The 10,422-nt window shown below is 53.1% G+C and overlaps 1 protein-coding gene across 1 annotated transcript in view; it reads right to left on the bottom strand.

The window, feature by feature from the left end:
• The window catches only part of SAMM50 (SAMM50 sorting and assembly machinery component), a 32,469-nt gene that overhangs the window by 12,676 nt on the left and 9,371 nt on the right, over positions 1–10,422 (bottom strand). The window contains exons 5-12 of the mRNA XM_010837587.1: positions 9,451–9,557; positions 8,180–8,310; positions 7,853–7,940; positions 6,601–6,729; positions 6,033–6,104; positions 4,692–4,778; positions 1,841–1,911; positions 522–589 (exon numbers count right to left, since the gene is read on the bottom strand). Of these exons, the coding sequence (XP_010835889.1) occupies positions 522–589; positions 1,841–1,911; positions 4,692–4,778; positions 6,033–6,104; positions 6,601–6,729; positions 7,853–7,940; positions 8,180–8,310; positions 9,451–9,557 (753 nt within the window). The remainder of the gene's footprint in view (positions 1–521; positions 590–1,840; positions 1,912–4,691; positions 4,779–6,032; positions 6,105–6,600; positions 6,730–7,852; positions 7,941–8,179; positions 8,311–9,450; positions 9,558–10,422) is intronic.

Below are 10,422 nucleotides of genomic sequence, written 5' to 3'. Positions count from 1 at the left end.
AGACACTGATGTATAGAACAGTCTTATGGACTCTGTGGGAGAGGGAGAGGGTGGGAAGATTTGGGAGAATGACATTGAAACATGTATAATATCATGTATGAAACGAGTCACCAGTCCAGGTTCGATGCACGATACTGGATGCTTGGGGCTGGTGCACTGGGATGACCCAGACGGATGGTACAGGGAGGGTGAAGGGAGGAGGGTTCAGAATGGGGAACACATGTATACCTGTGGTGGATTCATTTCAATATTTGGCAAAACCAATACAATATTGTAAAGTTTAAAAATAAAATAAAATTAAAAAAATAAAAAATTGTAGTTTGTCAATAAGATAAAATAAGCAGCCATAAAAAAATGATAAAGTACTTATTCTTATAAACATCTTTTCATATACTGTTACTGAGGGGGTGGTAAGTATATATTATTTTGTAATTTAAACAAACAAATACAGGGTTCAAAAATGAGATGTAAATGCAGCTTCGGTTTTTTTTCAACATGGTGTATTCTGGGAAAGGACAGACCTTCGCTCTGTGGCCCGACGCTGTGCATGCTGAAGCCCCGCACGCTGGTGGGTCCGCCAAGGTAGAACCTGGAAGAGGGAAGAGCTGTCAGAGGAAGTCGCTGTCACACACCGCAAGTGCAGAGGGCACGCTCGCTTCTGGGGGGCCCACATCGCCACGCGCTGCACATCTCAGGACTGGGGAGATGCACGCGAGAACGGAGAACGCCGTTAAAATCCAAGCTTTGGGGGCGGGGAGATACTTCATTATATTAAAAATTGTATGTTCTCTTTGAGTATGAAAGAAAAAAGTTCATACGGGTTATCGTTTAGTTGCTTAGTCCTGTCCAGCTCTTTGCGACCCCCATGGACTATAGGCCGCCAGGCTCCTCTGTCCATGGGATTTCCCAGGCAAGAATACTGGAGCAGGTTGCCATTTCCTTCTCACATGGATCATCCCGATCCAGGGATCAAACCTGCATCTCCTGCATTGGCAGGCAGATTCTTTACCACAGAGCCACCAGGGAAGCCCTGTATATATTATAGAAACACAGAGAAACATTTAAGAAAGTAATAAAACAATCCTGTCATTGCAAGCAGGGTTAACATTTAGGATTACAGTGAATCCTTAAACAACCCACTGGCTTCCCTTGTGGCTCTGACAGTAAAGAATCTGCCTGCAATGCAGGAGACGAGGGTTCAGTCCCTGGGTCGGGAAGATCCCCTGGAGAAGGAGACTGCAACCCACTCCAGTATTCTTGTCTGGGAAATCCCATGGACAGAGGAGGCTGGTAGGCTACAGTCCATGGGGTTGCAAAGAGTCAGATACCACTGAGCGACTTTCACTTTCTTTCACTTGAACAACTCAGAGGTTAACCCAAATATATCCTGCGGTCAGTCCTCTGTGCCTGGGCTTCCTCCACAGCCACAGATGTAACCAACTCCTGGCCACACAGTGCTGCAGTGTACTGCTGAAGGATGCCCACCAACAGGTGGACCCCCGTGATCAAACTCACGTTTGTTCAGGGTCAAAGGTACTTACTGTTAATCAATTTTTTGTGAATGTGTATTTGTGTGAGAGTATATACATACAAATTTATGTATACATCTGTATTAAATTGGTGACATACTACATTTTGCATACATTTTGGCATCCTTCTTGTTTTTTAAAAATTAGCATAAAGCTATACAGGGTATTTTGAAATTAGCTTAAACCTAAAAACTAAATTAGAATGTGAAATAAGTGCTCTCCTAAATAGGTAAACTTCTTTTGTAAGAAACCAACCAGAAAGATCCAAAGGAAGCCACTTGCAAACCACCCATTCGTTTATTATCACTTACCTATCAGCAATGCTCGATGGTTTATCACCCATGGGTACCAACATTCCACCCCAGAGAGATGCTGAAAAAACCTATTGAAATAGAAACAAACAACCGTTTTCTTCCAGCGTTTCTTTCCTTCCTAGTATCAGCGGACAGAAAATGCACTGAGGTCTGGTCACGGCCCCGCGTGTCCAGTGCGGAGCTCTGGGCTGGGGCGTGAAGGCTGCAGAGGGGAACGCCTGGCTCGGGCAGGGGAAGAGCCACAGCTCGAAGCGTTCTGAGGGTATCTGTGTAACTCGCAACTTCAAATTTCAAGACGTATGAGACATAAGCAAAAAAACAAGCCCAAGCCCTCAGCAGGGCCTGGCTCTGACACTGGGCAGCACCCTCCCTTCTGAGAAGCCAAGCCCAGTAGCCATGCCACGGCCAGACGGAGGGGGACCAGGCCCCGACAAGGGAGTCGGCATCCAAAGGCCTCTGTGGCTTGGCCTCACGTCCTGAGGGTGCCTGGCATCTCAGGAGAGGGAGGCAGCAGGTAAGAAAATGCTACAACTAAGAAATTCAGGGCTTTGCTGGTGGCTCCACGGTAACGAATCCACCTGCTGATGCTGGAGACACAGGTTTGATCCCCAATCTGCGAAGACCGCAGGTGCTGCAGAGCAACTAAGCCCGTGCACCCCAACTACTGAGTCTGCATTCTAGGGCCCAGGAGCGCAATGATGGGAGCCCTAGAGCTCGCACTCTACAATGAGGGAAGCTGCCACAATGCGAAACCCTCACAATCTGACCAGAGAAAAGCCTGCAGAGCAATGAAAGCCCGGAATGGCCAAAAATAAATAATAAAACAAAGGAAAAAAAAAGAAATGCAGAGAAACACACGTCCAACCCAACCCTTGGGGACAGCACTTTCGTCTGACAGGTCAGGGTCGGGGCGGTGAATGACCCCATGCAGGGATCTGATCTTTACGCCATGTCATCCCTGCCCAGAAATGCCCCGGTGATGCCTGAGACCACAGTGGGCCCTCTGGGCTCCTGACCCCTGGCCGTCATCATGCGCCCCGGCATCTCCTGAGCGCTCCCCACAGGCTTCTGCCCAACTTGTCCTCTTGGACATGCAAAGTCCACATCCTTCAAAGCTGCCCAGAGGGCTCTTTTTTAGAAGCTTCTGTAGGAAGAATCGCAGATGAAACCGGGGCAGAGTGGGCAGAGAGGGCCAAGCGCACGTTCTATTCTGAGAAATGCGTCTTTGCTCAACAACGGGACAAACTGCTGCAAAACAGGGCGAGGGGCTGGAGCCTGGTGCGCGGTGGGGCGGCCGCCCCTTGGACAAGACACTCCTGGCAGACTGTCCTCCCCGCCCCGACCCCCCAACGGTCACGACCTAAGGGGCGGGGGGCGACAAGGAGCACTGATGCCCCGCCAAGACAGGCCCACCGTGCCACGTGTCCCGCTGAGCTCAGTGACCACGGGAGCCCCAGGTGCCCCCACACCTAGGCATCTCCACCCGCTCCCTCCAGCACCAGGCACCCCAATTCTTCAACACCAGCAGACGATGAGCCCACCCCCTGGTTCCCTCCTGTCCTGACTCCCCACTCACCCCACTGAAATCCCACGGCCTGTTACTAAAAATGAGCTGCTTTATGCACCTCACATGGCTGTCCCCGGGTGGGTTGGGGGCAGGGGTAGACACCCCTGAGGGTGGAGGGGTTCATTAAAGACGCCCCCCTCCCCCCCCGACCAACGACAATGAGGCAGCACCCCCAAGGCCACCTTCTACCCCTTCAGTCTGCTGCCCTGCTCCTCCCGCCTCTCATCACCACCTGCCGGGTTACATATCCATCTCGGTGCTTGCGGGACTCCCCCTCCACTAGCGTGTGAGAGCACGGACTGCTTTATTTACTGGGGTGTTCTTGGTGCCCAGACAGTGCCTGGCAGCCAGCCAGTCTGTGTGAGAAGAAGGGAGGGATGGATGTACGCCGAATGGACAGGTGGGAGGACAGATGGGCGGGCAGACGGATGGACGGAGGGAAAGGAGGCCAAGGAAGAAACATCGAGGCATGGGAGGAGAAGGCATGATGCAGTCCAGGAGGGCTGGTGGTGTGCCAGGGAGCGGGCACAGGAGGGGACAGGAGAGAGCTCGCTGAACTCAACAGGAAATCGGCCCCGGCAGCCTCCGGAGAAGCAGAGAAAAAGAAAAGGCAGGGACCACATTCTGAGTGCGCTGAGTCCAGGACCGATCGGAAGCAGTGATAAACGATTTCACGGTCAGACGTGTGTACTGTTTCGTCAGAACTCGCGCCTTGCCCCCAGGTTCTGAGGCAGCAGTGGGGTGTGGAGGGCTGTCCCCAGCCACCCAGGCGCTAGGAAGAGTGGACAACAGGCACAGTGTCTCCCGGCCTGGGGCTCCACTGCCTCGGGCAGAATCTGGTCACTCGCTCCTCAGGTCCTGAGGGAAGCAGGAGGAACTAAACCAAAGCTGGTTAAAAACATTTAACACACAGATTCCTAGAGACACCCAGAGCCTAAAGACCTAGAAAAGTCAGGTGAAGACGCAGAATTTCTAGGGACGTAACATCAGGAGGCAAAGACGGAGGCACACTTGTCCTCCAGACACGTTTCTTGACGGCCCTGAGATGATGGTGAGTGGGGAAGGGGCTCTTCCGTGTGAAATGACTGACAGGTGAGTTTTAAAGGAGCTAACCATCGCTTCTCCCCAGAGCAGCCTCAATTCTGGCCACACTTATGAGATGACGCACTTGAGCTTTAAGCGTGACTGTTCTCATTTCCTCTTCCGAGCTTTAGATATTCGGGAACTAGGATCTAGTCAGATTCCAGAAACCAGGTGACAAGCAGCTGACGAGATACTCACTGTGTCAAGGATGAGTTGTTTATTCAACTGAAGCTCAAAATCTTCTTTTAAGAAGCTCACGTCCCCTCCGGTGTAGCCAGCCAGCTCCTGTCGGGGAGGATCCTCAGGTGGGATGGAGCCCACAGACTGACTGCAGAGTCACTGCAGTCAGCACTACAGGCTGTTGTTCTGTATTTTTAGAAAGGCAACAGACCACGTCTGTGTCCCAGAGGCTGCCTGCTGGTCGTTCGGGACAGTATCAGGGGCCTGGCAGAGACACTGTCACCAAACACAGAGCGACCGCAGAGAAGTCGCTGCTTACATGCGCCAGGAAAACACTGGCGACACCGATGTTCATTACAGAGCTTGCTAAGGACGGTGGCTCAGGCGCAGAGAACCTGCCTGCCGATGCAGGAGATGAGGGTTCAATCCCCGGGTTGGGAAAATCCCTTGGAGTAGGAAATGGTAACCTATTCCAGTATTCTTGCCTAGGAAATCCCATGGACAGAGGAGCCTGGAGGGCTACAGTCCATGGGGTCGCAAAGAGTCAGGCACGACTTAGCAAGTGAACAGTAACAGGATGACATGACTTGTTCGGCCCAATCAGTGCTCGGAAAAAGAATATTAGCCCATCTCTCACAATTTCATTTTCATATGAAAATGGGAGAAAGAAAAGGCAGCCCACTCCAGTACTCTTGCCTAGAGAGTCCCGTGGACAGAGGAGCCTGGCAGGCTACTGTCCATTGGGTCGCACAGAGTCGGACACGACTGAAGCGACTTAGCACGCATGTATGCATTGCAGAAGGAATGGTGATCCGCTCCAGTGTTCTTGCCTGGAGAATCCCAGGGACAGAGGAGCCTGGTGGGCTGCCATCTATGGGGTCACACAGGGTCGGACATGACTAAGTGACTTAGCAGCAGCAACAGCATATGAAAACTGGATTCCCAGCTGCTCCTCTGACACTGAGTTCAGGCAGACAGAGGGTCGGAGCCCCCTCCCCAGCCAGCTTCTCCCCGAGGTCACCAGCTGGGCCCTGCCAGTGTCAGGGTTACAACCCCGGGCTTGTGTGCTCATCAAGGACCACCAAGGAAACCAGCCCCACCAAGTCCCGACTTGGCTCCTGGTCTGTGACGTGACACGGCATCCTGGCACCTCATCCCGACTCAGCTCCGTGAAGGCAGAGTCTGAGCGGAGGGAGCAAATCCAGGGCTAGGAACCCTGGGAGGGAGGGACACCCTCGCAAGCCATTCCAGAATGATCTTTACAGCTAAAGGCAGCTGCAAGTATTAACCACGTGACCACCCCGAGGGACGCCCCAGTCCCCCAGGAGCCTGCGGGGCCACAGGGGAGGGACCGCTCACCTGGTTCACCTTCAACAAAGCACCTCTTTTCGGCAGGATGGAGGAGTTCCGAGAGTCGATGACCATCGAGTGCTGGAAGAGGTAAGGACAGGGTGTTTGCGCTTTAATATGGAATGGCACTCCCTGAGCGCTGGCTGCTCACCAAGCTCAGTGCCGAGTGTTCCCTTAGGTGGCTTCACCTTCAGGAAAACCTCCCATTCTGTGTGAGGACCCAACAGAGTCAGGGAGACAGGGCATGTCTGCTGGCTGGGTGACTCCGAGCCCGTCCCCAGCCCTGTTTTCTCAGGGAGCGTGATGCTCTGATGGACGTCAGCTCAGCCTGCTTCCGGCTAAGACACCACAGTGGGCCCTTATTCCCTCCATATCCATCACCTCCGATGTTACTCAGGAAAAAAGGACGTGAGGCTGTGTCCAGATATTTACAGTGACCGGTCCTAGCCACCGTTCTAGCTGCCCCAACCGTGACGCGCTCAGTCCCTCCTGATGGAGGTAAACGCGATTCTCGCAACGCATACGGCCTGGCTGCACCAGGGCAGGAACACGTCGACGGCAGACGCAGAGCCCTTACTGAGAGAGACGACTTCAGCGAGTGCCCGCTCTCCTTCCGGACGGCGAAGGACGCGACCCTGGAGAGGCAGCCCAGCTCCCGCCAGACGCCCTCCCACTTGACCGTGTGGCTCGTCTTCCAGGTGGGAAACTGCGAGCAAACGCAGAGAACCGTCAGCCTTCGTGCTGCGTGGATGCGGCGTCATCCCAGCCCGGGTCGTGGGGTGACGCGTCATTAGATTGTTAGCCGATCAAAAACTAAGACGCTCTGTGAAACGATGGGATGGGAAGAGACCAAGACAAGGCAAGCTGGGAAGGAGGGAGTGGAGGCGGGCGGGGCAGGGCTGGGGAGAAAGCCAGGGTCGCCATCAGAGGGAAAAACTGTGTGAGCAGCAGGGCTGTGCTCTGAGCCAGGAGGCGGGCGTCGCTGGTCTGACGCTGCAGGGAACTTTATAACCACCTGGTTTCTTCACGCACCCCACCTGGTTTGCTGAAGCCAGGCAGGGTGACCCACGTGAGCCACCTCAGCCCCCAGAGAAGAGTAGGGAGACGGGGTCACAAGTCCGTGATGAGTGGAGGTACTGGGGGGGGGGCATGCCACGATAGCTTCCTGGGCCCCTCTCTGGAGATGCTCACCCAGCAGGGCATGCAGGGCCATGAATGTGCAGGAGAGGCAGAAGCAGCGGGTCTGAAGACCGCACGCGAGGAACTACTTTTACAAAGCACGTGCCTCAAGTCTTTCCTCATCAAACTAAAGCCTACACCAGGAGGGGAGGAAGGGGGACAAGCTAGAAAGGAAGGTAAAGAAGAGCGGGGTTCGTTGTAAAATTGAAAAATGGTCAAACAACAGTAATTCCACGCGATGCATCCCGCCGGAAGGGAACGCGCTATAAACCAATGATGAAAGCATCTGGTAACCTGATGTGACCTTAACTGGCTGTCAGGAGCGATCGATCTGAGCGTTCACGAGGAAGGACAAACAGACGGTGTCCCAGGAAGTCAGGGGCAGGGAAGAGACGCGACAGGGGCAAAGTACCTGCCGCTGTGGGAGTTGGCCACCCTCTCTGGCCCTGGCAACGGGCACTTGGCGAGTGGGGAGGGGCCGCCCGGGAGGCAGCTGGCAGCAGGACAGGCAGCGAGGGTGACCCCAGCGACGGGGCCCCGGCTCCAAGCTTAGCCCACTGTGGATGCGCGCCTGGCCCCGCCCCCTCGGCCGAGCCTGGGGATCAGGTCCCATGTAGGCACACAGAGGGAAGGACGGGAAAGCCACTCACGCTGTACTCTGCTGACACGCCTCGGTCTGTCTCCCGGAGCGAGCTCCAAGGGAACTGTCCCGTGACTTTGTATAAGTTTACGGAGAAACTAGAAGACAAGGGGACAGAGCTTTACACGCTGGGAAGGTGGTTATGCCTGGAGCACCACCTAAATCAACAGATTCACAGCTACGCCTCGGGGCTCATCTGCACGGGGAAATCTACGTGTGTGGTAACGCAACAGAAGCGTTGGCTGATCCTGCAAAGTTTCTCTTCAGAAACGTCCACTACGGCTACCTTAACCCCTAAACCAGGCCACTGAACACAGCGATCCGCTGGGCTTCCTACTTTCTATCGAAGTTTCCAGGCTGTGGTTTGAAGAAGGACAGGCCATACGAAGTCTCTTTTGTTCCATAGGAAAACTGGAAAGTCACCTTTTCTGCCCGGCCTAGAAGATTGGGGAGTTTGAGGCCAAGGACCTGGGAGCAAAAGAGAAACAGCAGAGGTTCTGTAAGTAGGTTCATCTGCGTCACTTCTTTTTAGAGCCCACTTGCAAGGGGTGTGTGTGTCTCCTTCCGAGTTACCTCACTCGGCACGACAGCCCACTTACAAGGGGTGTGTGTGTCCCCTTCCCTGAGTTACCTCACTCGGCAAGACAGTCTCTAGATCCACCCACGTTGCTGCAAATGGCATTGTTTCGCTCTGCTTAATGGCTGAGTAATATTCTGTTATATATACACACCTCTCACGGACTTAGGGGACAAACTTAGGGTTACTGGTAGGGAAGGGAGGGGGAGGGAGAGTGAGCGAGTCTGGGATGGACATGTACACACGGCTGTATTTAAAATGGATAACCAATAAGGACCTGCACTCAATGTTTCGCAGCAGCCTGGATGGGAGGAGAGCTTGGGGGAGAATGGATACACGCATGAGTACGGCTGAGTCCCTTTGCTGTCCACCTGAAACCATCACAACACTGTTTATCAGCTACACCCTAATGCAAAATAAAAAGTTTAAGGAAAAAAATGGAATCATACAAAAAAGAAAAACAGTAGGGGTTTAGATGGAAGGAATAACTCTCACAGACACGGAGTAAAGATGTACACGAGGGTCCACCTTTCATCTGTAATTGCTCTTCTTTAAAGCCTGCCTCTGCCGGGGGCACAAGCCTGATGAATGTTAGGGTTAGGCTAATCCTGCTGACTGTGAAGCTCAGAGAAACGGACTCTGTGTACTTGGAGTTCAGGAGAATTTGAAGAAGAAACTATTAATATGAACATGGGTTATCGACACCCCGTTCTCAAACAACCCATCTTCATAACAAAGCGTGTTGTAATCAGCTCTAGGAAGATTAATGAGAACCACAGGACAGCTTACAAATAAAGACTAAAGGTCATGGAAAAGTTCTGGAACTACCATTAGTTTTTAGAGCATAGTTCACAACTGGGGACTTCCTGGTGACTGGGACTCCACACTTGCCATGCGGGGGCCTGGTCAGGGAAGCAGATCCCTCACGCCACAGCCGAGACCAGAACAGGCAAATAAAGAAACATTTTTTAAAAAATTAGAAGTTCACTATGGCAAGTCCCACCCTCAGGAAGGGAAAGCCCGTGTCTTACCATACTGCCTTCGTTGTTCCCGACCATGGTGTTGTAACTGCCCGTTAGCCTCCTTAACTCAGTTACTTCAAAGGTAACATCTAACCCGTTGGGAAGTGCATCATCACCTAGTAAGCGCGAAAGATGAAACAGTTAAGGCAGCGTGGGTGTGCAGCTTTATTTTCTGTCCCGCTGAGATAAATGGCAGGATGCAAACTGAGCCTCCGCTGACTTTATAGCCTCCTTCGGAACACACACACCGTGGTCTAAAGCCCAGGAACGTGCGTGAAAACCCCATCACATCCCGACACACGGCTCTGGTTTCTGTGGTGGAAGACCGTGAGGTCTTTCAGCTGCTGCTGAAAGGAGTCATAAGCAGCAGCAGCAGCATTATGTAAACACACATCATTTGCATTACTTCCTTACGGTACTTGTTCCCCCACAAATGAGCTCCTTAAAAATGCCGGGGGGGGGGGCCTCAGTTCAATGGACGTTAAAACGTGGAATTCGAGTGAGAGGGGCTCGAGTAACCCTGACGGAGAAGCAAGATCTGGAGCCGGATGTAGGACGTGGATGGTTCTGTCCTTCCCAAGCTGGTGGCATGGGCCTGAGTTCAGTAGAGCTGCCCCTCACCCATCGAGGGTACTGCAGGGCAGGGCCCTGAGCGCCAGAAAGGCCAAGGTTGATCCTGCAGCCCTGGCTGGACACCCACGGCCTCTGGGAGCTGTCACACCCACGGACACCCAGGCAGGGGCTCCCGAACTCTCAGATTCAGCTGGTCCAGGCTGGAGCCTTGGCGCCACTTTTTTTTTTAATTAGCAGAATTTATTGTTTAGAGGAGCGGTTTTAGGTTTATAGAAAAACTGAGCAGAAAGTACAGAGAGTTCCCATAAGCCCCCTCTACACACACCCCCTCCCCCCGTTCACATGCTGCACTGGTGGCCATGTTTGTTACAACTGATGAACCAACAGAGAGATGTTCCTGTTAACTCA

This window comes from Bison bison, unplaced genomic scaffold (assembly GCF_000754665.1).
Source record: "Bison bison bison isolate TAMUID 2011002044 unplaced genomic scaffold, Bison_UMD1.0 scf7180017864079, whole genome shotgun sequence".
Taxonomy (NCBI): domain Eukaryota; kingdom Metazoa; phylum Chordata; class Mammalia; order Artiodactyla; family Bovidae; genus Bison; species Bison bison.
This window is presented reverse-complemented; position numbering and strand designations above follow the sequence as displayed.